Below are 14,172 nucleotides of genomic sequence, written 5' to 3'. Positions count from 1 at the left end.
CTGGGTCATATGGTTGGGCGACAGCACAATTTCAATAGGCCAGGCTCTACAATGAATGATACAGTCAACATCCATGCCGCCTAATAACTTTCCAGGGCACTTACTCATCTGTCACTGTTTATCTGTGCAATAAATCATAAGATAGTTAAGCTGGTTTTTTTCTAGTACGAGACAATAAAATCAAGCCTCTAAGAAGTTAAGAGCCTTGCACAAGGTCACACCATGACTGGGGGAGGATCTGGCAGTGCAGCTCCGATCTCCCAAGTCCCAAGTGGGACACCTTTTCACGACAGCAACAGTTCTCTGCATGGTGTGGGCTGCTTTGGGGCATATCCCGTAAACACCCCACCCTGACAGTGTTCTAGGGAGCCTCTCTTCCCCACTAGGGTGTATCATATGCCTCATGTATGCCAAGGCAGAAGAAATGCTGAGAACCACTGTACTGTGTATTACACAACCTTGATCTTGTCAACCCAGGGACTAGCACCAATTGGCTGATAACTGGTGACTATTAGTCATAAGATATGCATAATGTAAGTCTTAAAGGATTTATTTTAAGATATTAAATTTTCCTTGGAAGTAAAAACTGAAGCATTAATTACATGGGCAGGTGTCCTGAGAGCCTTACATCTCTCCTAAATTTCCTCTGTTGCAAAATAAAAGGGGTTGAATCAGGTCATGCCTAAAGTTAAGTCTGGCTTTAATGTACTACAAGTGCCAAAGAACACTTTCTGACAGTTTAAACAGCAAAACCTAGATTTCTTTATGATTCAGGTGCGTGTTCATAACCAAGTGGGAAAGGAACGGCGGGCGAAGTGCCCTCTGGTGGACAGTGCAACACGCCGCAGCGGTTCTCAACCTTCCTGATGCCGCGACCCTTTAACACAGCTCCTCATGTTGAGGTGACCCCCAACCATAAAATTATTTTCATTGCTACTTCATAACTGTAATCTTGCTACTGTTATGTCTTAGGCGACCCCTGTGAAACGGTCGTTCGACCCCCAAAGGGGTCGCGAACCACAGGTTGAGAACCGCTGTGCCAAAGGCTGGTATATAAGGGCTTTCCGTGAGCCCCTCTCAATCAGCAGTCATTCAAGAACTCATTCATTCACCCAAAAATCAATAATAATGTGTGTCCACTCTGTATCAAGTATTAAGTATCAGTAGCTAACATGGAAGACATACAATCATCAGCCTCAGGGACTGCATGGTCTAACAGGACCTTAAAGCATTACTTTTCTACAGAGGTGCTTAAACGCCACACAGGAATGTAGATGGTATTACGACCATGATCTATGGGGGAGATATAAGCTCCACTTAAGAAACAATTCCTAAAAATATCTCAATTAAGCTGAGACCTAAAGGAAAAGGGGGTATTAGGCAGGCAGAGGAAACAGTATGTGTAATAATAATGAAAAACAGAGAAAAAGGCCAGTTGTGACTGGCTCAAGATGAGGAAGAGAGAGCTGGGGCAGAAGTATGCAGTACAGGAAGGGTCGTGTAGGCAACGGTGAGAAATTTGACCTTTTCTCCTAAGGACAGTAGAACATAATCAAAAGGTTTAAAGGCGAAAAGACATGATTCGTGGATGATTTTACAAGATTGCTCTGGTTCTTGTGTACAGAGTGAATTGGGATGAGCTAAAACTGAACTGGGAGACAATGAGAAAGCTGTTCTAGATGTCCAGGTGAGAGATGAAAGTGACTCACTCCAGTATCCTCGATAAACTTCCATGGTTGTTTCCAATCCCTGTCCTCCCATTTATCATCCCAATTTATTCTACACATTTATTGAGTGCCACCCACATCCCAAGCACTCCCATTCAGGCCTCTGGGCACAGGTAGGAGAGTCAAGACAGTGGCAACTCTGTAAGGAACCACCCTTAGAAGCTTCCGTTGCCAGACACACCACGGCAACAAGTCTGCCGGTGTGTACATATATCAGCCCACTCTCACAAGTCACATATTCTTGGGGGAACCTAATTACAGCACTAGCAGGGACCAGAAGTTTGCACTAATAGCCTAGGCAGCGTTGTTCCTGTAACTTTGAAGAGTACAGGTTAAATAAGTAGGATCCCCTCCCTACGACGAGCTGAGTAAAATTATACAGGATAAATGCTGTGCCTCCCCCCCCCCCCCCACCTCCACTGGGTTTATTATTGAACTGATCTTCTTATCGCAGACTTGAAGGCTGTATGTTAAAATACCTCTTCCTATGTCCTAACACTGACGGTGATGATGGCTGTACAACTATGTAAACATACTAAAGACTATTAAATCATACACTTTACACTGGTGATTTGTATGGTATGTGAATTATATATCTCAATAAAGCTGCTACCAAAACAAAATATAAAAAGAAAAATGCCACCTCTTCCTTAAAGATGATGACACAGCCCTGACCGGTTTGGCTCAGCAGTTAGAGCTTTGGCCCGCGGACCAAGGAGTCCCAGGTTGGATTCTGGTCAAGGGCTCGTACCTAGGTTGCGGTTCGTCCCAGCCCTGGTCTGGGTCATGCAGGAAGCAACTAATCGATGTGTCTTTCTCACTAGATGTTTCTCTCTCTCTCCCCCTCCCTCCCACTCTAACTGAAGATAAATGGAAAAATACCCTAGGGCAAGGATTTTAAGAAAATGAAAAACAAACAAACAAAAAAAGATGATGACACAATGGATGAGTGAAATGACAGCAAACATGAAGGAAACAGAGCTTCAGCATCGACAGTTCCTATAAATGTTGCATATTGACATATATGTGTGTGTGTGTATGTGTATATATATACATATATATGTATATACATACATAATACACATATGTGTGTATATACATATATATGTATATACATAATACATATATGTGTGTATATATACATATGTACATGTATATATATATATATATATTGCATTTTATCTTTAGATAGAGTGGGAGGGAGAGAAGGAGGAAGAGAGAGAGAAACATTGATGTGAGAGAGAGAGATATCGACTGGTTGCCACCCACACGGCCCCTGTGGCTGGGGACAAACTACAACCGAGGTATGTGCCCTTAGCGAGAACCGAACCCAGGCCTCTCTTGTCCATGGGCCGACGCTCTAACCGCTGATCCAAACTGGCCAGGGTTTAACATATTTTTTATTCACAGGCAAGCCCAAAAGTCTCTAAGATAGTGCAAAGAATCAAATCTCTAAAGATCATACTTCCCCATAAACCACTTCATTTAAAAGCTTAGCCAAAGAGTAGCAATTATAATAATAACAATAAATACATAAACATATAAACTCTTTAAAGAGATGTCTTTTTGAAAAAACTCAGTTGATACAAAAGAGGTAGAGAGAACATACCAGTCAAATTCGTCTTCACGTACCTCCCAGTTTACCTAGGAAGGTGCAACCTGAGAGCATCCCCTCGAACCGTCCCAAAGGTGCACGGTTCCATGCACTGCTGCTCTGCAGGTTGTCTTCTTCAACTTTCCACATGCGGCAAATCATGAGAGGCTAACGCTGCACACAGGAAGCTAGCTGGTGGCCCTGAAAATTCCATCTGCAGTTTTTAAAAAAAATTCACTGGCCCTGGCCAGTTTGCCTCAGCATCATTATAAATATGGATTCAGTGAATTTTAGAGCATTAGCCCATGGACCAGAGAGTCCCGGGTTCGGTTCCTGCTAAGGGCACCTACCTCGGTTGCAGTTTGTCCCAGGCCCCGGTTGGAGTCATGTGGGTGGCAACCACTCAATGTGTCTCTCTCACATCAATGTTTCTCTCTCTCTCTCTTCCTCCCTCTCTCCCTCCTGCTCTATCTGAAGATAAATGCAAAATCTGTACTCGGGTGAGGATAAAAAAAAAAAAAATTTACTGAATCCGCATTTATAATGATGCAGACAGCAAAGGAGGCCCCTGTGACCAGAAAGGTAATAAAAGCTGATGCTTCTTAAAATAGCCACGGTCTTGCCCTGGCCGGTTTGGCTCAGCGGTTGGAGCGTCAGCCTGCGGTCCACAGAGACCTGGGTTTGGTTCCCGCTAGGGGCGCGTGCCTTGGCTGCAGTTTGTCCCCGGCCCTGGTTAGGTTGTGTGGGTGGCAGCCACTCGATGTGTCCCTTTCACATCGATGTTTCTCTCTCTTCCTCTCTCTCCTTCCCACTCTATCTGAGTAAAAAAATGGAAAAATGTCCTCGGATGAGGATAAAACAAACAAACAAACAAAAAAAAAAATAGCCACGGTCTTGATTTAAAAGGCAACTCTAGGATAACATCAGAAGGAAGGAGAAAAAGACTGTAGCTTCTTGGAATTTCAATAGCATGGAAAAGGGATTGTGGGCACACAGGTGAACATCTGCTCTGCCTTTTAGGACAGCAAGTTTCGACATCTCAGCTGTGAGACTACTGCTGAAAACCTGGAGGGCTCTTCAGCACAGAGGAAATTCTCTGTGGGCCATCGTGAGCAGAACCCGAGAAAGAAAAAGGCCTTCACCCAAATACTAATGTGTGCACACAGGGAGGGGCAAAGTAGGCTTACAGTTGTGAGTACGCAAAACACAGAGTTTATTCTTCTATTATTATTTATTAATTACTGTATTATTTATTTGTATTAAACTGCAAACCTATTTTGCCCCGCCCTGCATATAACGGGAGCTCTTTTCAAAGCGCAAATGTGAGCTGTAAGAGAAAGACAAATAAAAATAAAACTAGAAATGAATTTTAAGAAGCATCTATGAAGGGTACAGTGAGCAGAGGCTGCAAGGGCCAGAAACAATAAAATAAGGCAGTGTCGGCTGTGCTCAAGGCGACAAGAAATGACAAAGAGAACAGAATAACAGTTTGGGGGAAGGAAGCTTAGCGTTCACAGAACAGCGAAGAAGGGGCCTGACTCAAGATGAAAGCAGGCTTTCATCTCTCTTAGTAAAGAAACGGCCTCCACACTGGTCAGGGCAGAGAAAGAGCATGAAGATGAAGCAGGGGAGGGACGGGACTCCCACTTTCAGTGATTTCCGACCCTTTCAGGGCACTGAAGGAAGGAACTGACATGCCCCCCCACCCTTTTTAAAGGCAAAGCGTCTTTTTTTCTTTCTTTTTAAATCCTCACCCAAGGACATGTTTATTGATTTTAGAGAGAAAGGGAGACAGAGAGGGGGGAGGGGTGGGGGGGGGGGAGAGAGAGAGAGGGAGAGAGAGAGAAAGAGAAACATCAGTGTGAGAGAGAAACGTTGATCGGTTGCCTCCTGTACCCACCCTGACTAGGATTGAACTCAAAACCTAGGTATGTGCCCCGGCCAGGAATTGAACCCACAACCTTTTTGGTTTATGGGACTAAACTCCAATCAACTGAGCTACCTGTCCAGGGAAGGTCCCTTTTTGATTCCATGTGGACAGAGGTGGCATTCTTGTGACCACAACAGTTCCTCTGTAATCTGTATGGTGTGTGGTATGCACACACTGCTGTCTTGTTTAATCTTCTGGGATTCTCAACACTCTTGTGAGATACACAAGACTACCACCACTGCCCTCATTAGACACTGGGACTCAGGATTTCAGTGAGTTGTCCAAAGTCACAGAGCACCTGGTGCCCTGGCCAGTTTGGCTCAGCGGTTGGAGTGTCGGCCTGCGGACCAGAAAGTCCTGGGTTCGGTTCCTGCTAGGGGCACATACCAAAAAAAATAAAAATAAAAAAATAACAAAACAGAGCCCCAGGGAACAAAGGCAGCCCTGGATGCAGCGAAGTGACGCTGGCCCAGTACTCTCACCACCAACCAGTGTGCCTTCTCGCCACATCTTCAGCAGAGCAGTCAAAACAATCCAAGCTATGGAATATTAGTGACATCGGTATTAAGTGCATTTGTAGCAAGATGAGTACTGTTAACCAGCAAGTGCTAGTTAAACATCTACCTAATGGGCATACTCTCAGGCTGTTCAATTCTGAAATCCCAGTGAATCTCCAGACCATCCCTAGGAGGGAGTTACAGGTGAGGACCTGAGGTTCCTAGCATTAAGTAACTTGCCTGGGGTCACCAGGGTCTGGGGCAACAGAGGTTTAAAAGTATTGGAATCTACCCTGGCTGGTCTGGCTCAGTGGTTAAAGCACCCATGGACCAAAGCATCTCGGGTTTGACTCCAGTCAAGGGCATGTACGTTGGTTGCGGTTCTGTCCCCAACCCTGGTCGGGGTTGTGTGGGAGGCAACCAATCAATGTGTCTCTCTCACATTGATGTTTCTCTCTCTCACCCTCCCTCCTTACCTCGCTCTCACTCTCTTGGAAGATAAATGGAAAAATATCCTCAGATGAGGATTAAAAAAAAAAAAGTATTGGAATCGATTCTAGCTCCAAACTCCCTACTCTTTTCATGGTAACTGGTTGCTCCCCTAAATGTTTATCATGGAAGGTATGGTTAACCCAAATACAGTAGGTTAAAGGCAATGGCTTTCCTGAGTCCCGAGAAGTTTAATGTTCCAAATGCATTTCCATAGCATGGCCTGTGATCGTGCTAACAAGAGCCGAGCCACTTCTCTCATTACCTAGCTCTAAGTCTTACAGGAGGAAGTACAGAGGGCCTGAGCACAGCAGGGGTGAGAGTAGGGGTAAGTAGACACCAAAATAAATGTTATCTGAATTCACTGTGATTGTTAAGGAGGCTCCAAGATGACCACAGTCCCTGGGGCAAGTGTACTCTCCAATGGGAACAGGCCAGGGGACAGCGAGGGCGGAAGCCAGGGGAAGACAGACGCATGAGGAAATGAAACCTTCGTTTATCATCTCTAGGACCTGCCTCCTGTACAGTCACTAGTTCGGGCTTCAGAGGGAACAAAGAAGGCTACTTCCATACAGAGAGAACCGAAGGCCCTTGGGCTAAGTTTACTGCAACAGCAGCCTGAATGTCATGGAGTCTGGTGTTTCAGACACGCGAGTGTTCAGGCACAGGCAAGTCCACCAGGCATAGTCGGGAGAAGCCTTTAAGTAGCACCGTTTATCAATTTCACAAAGGTTTCTCAAGCACCTACTACTGCATCTACGCCTCAAGCAGCGGGCGGGTGGGGAGCACTGGGAATGGAGGTGAGAGAGGCACCTGCCTCTTCGGGGAGCTTGTGCCCTGGAGGAGGGTCCCTGCTACCAAAGGGCAGGCTCAGGATGCCTGGGTGCTTGAAAACCAGGAGTGGAGTTGAATCCTTATCTCCACTCTGAGTCTCTATTAATTCAAAAAGTGTTTCAAAATTCTGAATAGAATTATTTTATTCATCTTAATTAGAAAACTTACTTTTAAGGAGCCCGGTAATGTAGCAAATTGATTATTTTAAGCACTAGCTTTTATAATTTTTGATTAGATATATGTCTTAATAAAAATATAAGCTTGCTGAATATTAAAAAAAAAATCCATGACCAAATGAAATTTTTACCCCCTAAGAAACTTAGGTTTGCTACACAAAATTAGTCAAATTGACTGTAGAGAGCGCAGGTGAAATTTCATAACAGAACATATTTAGTCCTTTATTTATCCAGTCAGTGTACCACCGAGAATACCCCTTGCTGGAAGCATAGCCTCTGTACATTCGCACAGGGATGTGTCCAAGACTTGGTGCTAGTCTCCTACTTGCTCTTTTTACTCTATTAACACAGGTCCCTGATTAACACCTTCTACCTTCCATCCCCCAAACTTCCAAATAGTGGCAGAGCTGAGATTTAAGGGATTTAAACCTATGCCTGTCTGCAAAACCAACTGAGCATACCAACTCCTCAAATCTACCTCGTGTCCCCCCTGAGATCAGAAGTAGAAAATCTGAACACCTCCAGTGGCCAGGCAGGTGACACCACTGAGCAGAGGGAGGAAAGGCACGTGTGTGTATGGTGTGAGCAGCAGAACCACAGGGAGTTGCAGGGGGGACTGGAGCTGACAGCAGTTATTTGGTTCAATGATTGCTCCCGTGTGTGATCTTGCAATTTTAAGAGAAACCGGAACTTCAGAATGTTATGTATACTCTTGAACATCAATATTAAACGTTAGCCCAAGTTTGTTTTAAGAGCACCACACAGGTCAACTGGGTCAGCAGCTCTCGACCTTTGCTAATGCACTGTTGGCATCATCTTGTGCACAGCACTGGTGTGGTATGCTAAATTCTGCAGTTATTTTCATAAGTGTAACATCACCCTGGGGACAAGTGAGGCAGAGGGTTCATTAACGCCTCAAATACCAAGGGTACTCTCTTTTTCAGGCAGCCTAGGTGGACTTGAGGACTCCTGCCATGTAAGGCAGAGCTGCTCACTTATGAGCACAAGGTGCTTGTCTTTCCAGGCACCCAGAGAACAAACTGCAGCTTCGCCCTGAGTGGTTGCTTACCCGTTTGTCAATGTCATTGTGTTGGAGCTGCACAAAGCGAGCGCTGATGGCTGCAATGTAACTCTGCTGATTGGAGAATGCCACGCGGCCAGCACCTTTGGGGTACTTCAGCTCCGGGTCCGTATCGATGCCAGCATAGCAGACACCACCATACAAACGGTCCATGATCATTGCCAGTTCAACTGCAAGAAAATAATCCCAATTCTGTATAAATGTTTAGAAGGAAGAACTATTTAAGGATCATGCAGTGTACTTAAGAAAAGGAAAACCCATGTTAAGTATCACGAAGAGTATCCACATCAGTCTTACAACTTAAGTAGGGGAGATCGTCACAGGATATTTGGGGGGGGGGGGAGAATTTAAACACACACACACACGAATTTACATAATCAGAACATCAGCAACAGTATTAATGGAATGATCTATCAGCAATCCTCTTGGTCTAATTTTTAACTGCATAGTCTACTGGAGAGGGGCTTGGGTAGTCAAAGTATTTCATGGTGCTCTGACAAGTTAATAAGAAGCAGCCCTACTTACTGATCTCTAAGACTAAAAACAACTACTAAAGTTACACTGCTATGTTTAAAATTAAGCTATAGAAAGAATTAAGTCATCACTGTAGCTAGAGGCAATATACTTACAGACTTAAAGTAAACCTCTACACTTGAAAAATAGGACTTTTAGAGTATATTTTATCCCAACTAAGAACTCTCCACACTAACCTCTCACAGTAAATTCTAAGTAATACTAGTAATGATAACAGCAGCAATGAACATTTATTGAGCACTTACAATGTGCCAGGAAACACAAAGCTGCTACAAAGGCAGTAAAAACATCCCCATCCTGCACCTGCTATAAATCCAGAGGTCTGGTCTGCAGTCCTTGTCACATTTTTCCTAAATATACCTTTATATTGCTCTATTTACAAAATACCTTTTGTACAGAAAGCATTTGGAAATTAGTCCATTCCAAAAGTTTGATATTCTAAAATTATCCTCACCATGAAGGTACCATGAAGAGAAATGTAGCAGTTACTTACCTGGATCCAAATTGCCTGAAGGTAATTGTTTACTTGATACTGGACGGCACCTCCTCCAGGTATGACCATTCCTTTCAGGCCACTCACATGGTTTAAGTCCAAAAGACTTAGCCCTAACCCTGGAGAGTGACTCAAGAACACACTTCCCTCAAACACCTACATGTGGTATTTGGAAAGGAGAAGACAGTGAGGATGGATGATGACCTGGGCCATAGCCAGTGGGCAAAGACCGTCACGGAGTAGAGCCCCATAGGAATCAGGACCTGGGGAGAAGGACAGCAGCACAACCCAGAGGGGCAGAGGAAGACATGTGCAGCAGGTCCGAGGGCTGAATGGGATGAGACCCCACCAGACTTTTACAAGCAGAAGGAAAGCCAAGTACCCCTGGGTTCCTGTGATCTGAAGCTGCTGAGGCAGCTAGAAAAGCTGTTGCCATGACAGAAAGGCTGCCTTTTCACTTAACTTCAAAATTTCTCCCCATACCAGAGCACCTAATATTGGTGACTTTTCTAAGGGCCTATTTTTAATAGGAAGAATGACCTGCAACCAAGATAACTTTCAGAAGGTGAAGAAAGAAGCTAGCAATCACTAAGCCCAAGAATATGTGCTGTTAAAGACAGAAGAGCAGAAAGCTATCCCAGTGATCCCATTAAGATCAGAATTACTGAGTCATATCAGCCAAGGGAACACTGCTGATTGGCACTCAAGTAGACTCTGATTGCAGGATCCCAGAATCACACTCACTGCAACCATGCAGCAAACCCTGAATGTCAGAGTTCAGGGGGTCCTTACCCTTCATTCCAACAACCTTTGATGGCCAGAGGATCTCCTCACCTGGCTAATGTTATTCCAGTTACAGACACCAAGAAACTGAAGGTAGAATCAATTAAATGTGGTCATTAACCAATTTCCCTTATTGGTTAAATGGGCTTAGTAAAACAAGTAACCTTAGGGCCTGGAAATTAAACACCAGTTTTCCAAAGACCTGGCTTCCTCTGGAATGGAGTAAGATAGTAAACACTCCTTCAGTCTGACGAATGACTAGGAGAAGAATGCTGGCAAGGGACCGCATGGCACTTGTCTTCCACCCTTAGGAAGCACTCAAGAGAGTGTCTAGTGTCTGATTTAAAAAGGAGGAATACTGGCTGTAAGCCTGCAGCTCTAGCTCATGAGGAGTTACTGTAACCACAGGTTCTACAGCATAGTGGCCTCCAAAGGAATCTTGGGAGGTCCCGGACGCCAGAGAAGGCGCCTTCCACGAGAACAAACTTCTCATTACTTTGCAAATCTAGCTGCTGGGAAATCATTTTTGCATGCCAAAGATTAGGTCATGACTTATGTTTCTGGCAATTAAGTATTTCTGATAGGAAGCAGAAACCCTCCTCACTTATGCTTTTATGAAAAGTAATTATAAATAAAACATTTCCACTTATAAGCTTATTATATACAGTCATGTTCTTGGCCACCAAAAAGTCTGCAGATATTTGAGCCAAGGAAGTCTCACTTCAGTGAAGGGTAATTCGTTGAGAAGCTAGAAACAATCAACGTGAGTAAAGAAAGAGCTTTTGGGGTGAAGAGTGTGAAGATTTCCCATCTTTCTTTCTACGGTAATCTCTATTTTAAATACAAAAGGTCTATAACCATGATCATCCTTGAAGAAAGATAAATGATGGTCAAAGAACTGTTGTTGGTATTTGGTCCTTGACTCAATCAGCAAGTTTTCACCAAAAGCACACTTTCTGCAGGCAAAACTCAAACACTAGAGGGATGTCATTTAAGTACTAAGCAGAGATTCTAATGAAACTGGTACTTAAATGACATTATTGAGAAAAGTAACTAGTTGGTAAATACAGCTTTAGGGAAAAAATGTAACTGAATTCACCCACTTGGTAGATGACTAACAGAAACACAGAGCAAGGTACTATAAATTTTCAATCTGAAATATTTTTATAAAGAAGATGCAAATTCTCCTACAGTTGTCAGAATGTACAATTACTTATTTTTTTTTATCCTCACCCGAGGACATTTTTTTTTTTTTTTTTGCATTTATCTTGAGACAGAGCGGGGGGGAGAGAGGAAGGAAGAGAAAAACATCGATGTGAAAGAAACACATTGAGTGGTCATCACCCACATGACCCCAACTGGGGCCAGAGACAAACTGCAATCGAGGTACGTGCCCTTAGCAGGAATCGAACCTGGGCCCCTCTGGTCCGCAAGCCAATGCTCTAACCACTGAGCAAACTGGTCAGGGCTGTACAACTACTTTTGGAAACTAGGTTTTAAAGGCTTCTTTATAGTGAATATGATATGTTAATGCAGGAAAGTCAAATAAATTCCCTTCCTCTGAGGGGGGCAAGCTGAGCCAAGAAGAGGGCTACCATGTTGACTACTTGGGAGGAGAGAACAGTAGAAGAAAGGCAGTAAGGATGTAGCAGAAGTCAATTAAAATCTTCATGGGTTTATCTTTATCTTGTGATCTCAACCCTACTCATGAAATGTGAGCCGTTGATCCAAGATGTATTTTATCTGGAAATGCAGTCCAACCACCTACTAAGCCTGTGACAGTGACCCCTCATTCTAAACCATCCTCTGAAGAGCAAGGACAGTGTAGCTCCCAGAATCACACTGTTTACATTAATGTGAGGAAGGTGAGGCTACCAGAGCAGGCATAAAGGTGAAGGCTTGGATTCAAACAGATGGAGGAGACAGCAGGTACAGACAGAGTCCATGAAGAAGTCAGAATTCTCCAAACAAGGTTTAATTTTTTCCTTCCTGTCCAGACTGTTCACAGGGTGTGTCTGGTCACCAGAGGAGTGGGAAATGAGCAGGTTTGGTAGCTATATCCAAGGGCATTCTGCACTTTGGATAAACTCTGTGCTCCTAAGACAACTCAAAACATGTCATAAACACCTATTCCATGATAAACAGCAGCACTACTATGAGTCTAAGTCACACACTGGAGAGAGAGACAACAATACTGCAATTGAATGTAGCATATAGCAGTCCCATGAATTTCTCCTGGTTGTTGTGACTATGCCTCTATAGTTGAATCTGAACCCCAATTACGTTTCCTTGGATTTGCTCCTGGTTCTTTGCAGAGATCTGAAAAGGACTTTAGTTCACCAGAGAGGAAATCGTGATGACTCCCTCATCCTGCTCCTTGCCCCCAGGTCCTGTTCCTGTCATTTAGTTAGATTTCAAAGTCAGCCGTAAGGCAATGTTTAAGTCTGAGATACTATGGAGAACCAAATGGAGTAGAGAAGAAATGAGGATTCCCAAGGGAAATATCAACACGTTCATCTTTCCAGATTCTAAATTGTGAATCTAGAAGCCACATTTCTTATTTTTGGAAATAAGAACAAAGCAGACAGGAAAGAGGCAGACAGAGGCGCCTCGGGATGATGGTGAGGTCTGGAATTCTGAAAGAAAGGAAGATTCAACTTGAAGGTGGACTTCCTAGGACTACCATTGCCAAGTTGGTTCACAAGGGCAGTTTATGCATCTCAAGTTGGGGAAATGTGCTCATAAACTTCCACTCTGCATCAGATGTTGTGAAGTTAAGAATATTTTCAAATAAATGGTTATGAACAACCAAGTCAGAGAGGTAGAGTGTTTAAGTTGATTAAATCAAACTGATACCAAGTTAACTGTTAACTACTGTTACAGAGACCCCACCTCAGATCTCAGCAAGCTTGATAAAGAAGCTCTCTTCTGTGCAAAGAGCCCCAAACTTGATGTCTGCAGATCTGAGTTTGAGTCTTGGCTTTTTTACTTATTGTGGCCTTGGCTACTCACCCCTTTGAACTCTGCTTCCTTATCTCTACTTGAATTCTACCACTTACAACTTCACAGGGTTACCACAAGGATTAAGCATACACAGGAGCTCTGAACACAGAGTGGTGCTCGAGCATTTAGTTTTGTCCAGGGGTTGTTTTGCTTCCACTCGTAAATCTTTGCTTAACGTTAACTTGGCTTGGTTTCTGCTCTACGAGCACCACTTCATCCCGGTCTTACTTTGGCTTTATGCTCAAGTTACTCAGCCTGCCCCTGATATGGCAAAGCTTAACATCAGCTATGGGAGAGAGAACACAAACACACACACTAACATTAGAAAATCCTTAACCCTTAGGGCAAAGCCGTTAATCAAGTCAGTATGCCAAATCTGGAGTTTATCTGGGACAACTCGTACTGAACTTGGGGCTTGGTAAAAGAAAAGGCTTCTACTACTGAGAAACTTGATATAAGATGATTTCTGCCTGCTGCCACCTAGTAGAACAACCACCAAAAAGGCTATGGTTACAACACTCCTGTTTCCTGACTCACAAATCAGGATGTGATTCCTAATACATGTGAACTACCAGAACGCCTGTACAGAATGTTTGATATAAATGCTCTTAGGAAGATTCAGGATGTATGTTCTCTAGATGTAATACAGCACTGGATATTTACCTCAGTTTTTTTCCTCTACAGAAAAGTCATCCTCGCCACAGTCAGAGGGGTAAAAAAGGCAGAGAAGGAAGTTTCAGGATTCATCACAGAGTATCAGTAAGGGAGAAAAAGACAGGAAAGAATATTCAAAGCAATAGTTAGGAGAGACCCAGGGAAGACGAGCAAATGGTAGGCAGGCTCCAGGGATTCAGATGAGAAACCTCTCCAGACTGACTGGTCAGCAGGACCTGGACTGATAAACCGTCAGAAGGAAGTCGTGAAGTGGAAGAACGCCCATGCGCCTCTAATCAGAAAGGCGACTGAGGGTTTCTCACCCCTGATCAAAGCCTGATCACTGAGGCAGTACTCAGATCAGATGCCTACGCCAA

At 43.8% G+C, this 14,172-nt stretch overlaps 1 protein-coding gene across 4 annotated transcripts in view; it reads right to left on the bottom strand.

The window, feature by feature from the left end:
- The window catches only part of CPEB3 (cytoplasmic polyadenylation element binding protein 3), a 200,246-nt gene that overhangs the window by 21,531 nt on the left and 164,543 nt on the right, over positions 1-14,172 (bottom strand). For all 4 annotated transcript variants that reach the window (XM_036265384.1, XM_036265381.1, XM_036265383.1 and 1 more), the window contains one exon: positions 8,317-8,498. In XM_036265384.1, the coding sequence (XP_036121277.1) occupies positions 8,317-8,498 (182 nt within the window). The remainder of the gene's footprint in view (positions 1-8,316; positions 8,499-14,172) is intronic.

Source organism: Molossus molossus, unplaced genomic scaffold, assembly GCF_014108415.1.
Source record: "Molossus molossus isolate mMolMol1 unplaced genomic scaffold, mMolMol1.p scaffold_m16_p_17, whole genome shotgun sequence".
Lineage (NCBI taxonomy): Eukaryota > Metazoa > Chordata > Mammalia > Chiroptera > Molossidae > Molossus > Molossus molossus.
The sequence above is the reverse complement of the archived record's forward strand: the minus strand, read 5'-3'. Positions and strand labels throughout refer to the sequence as shown.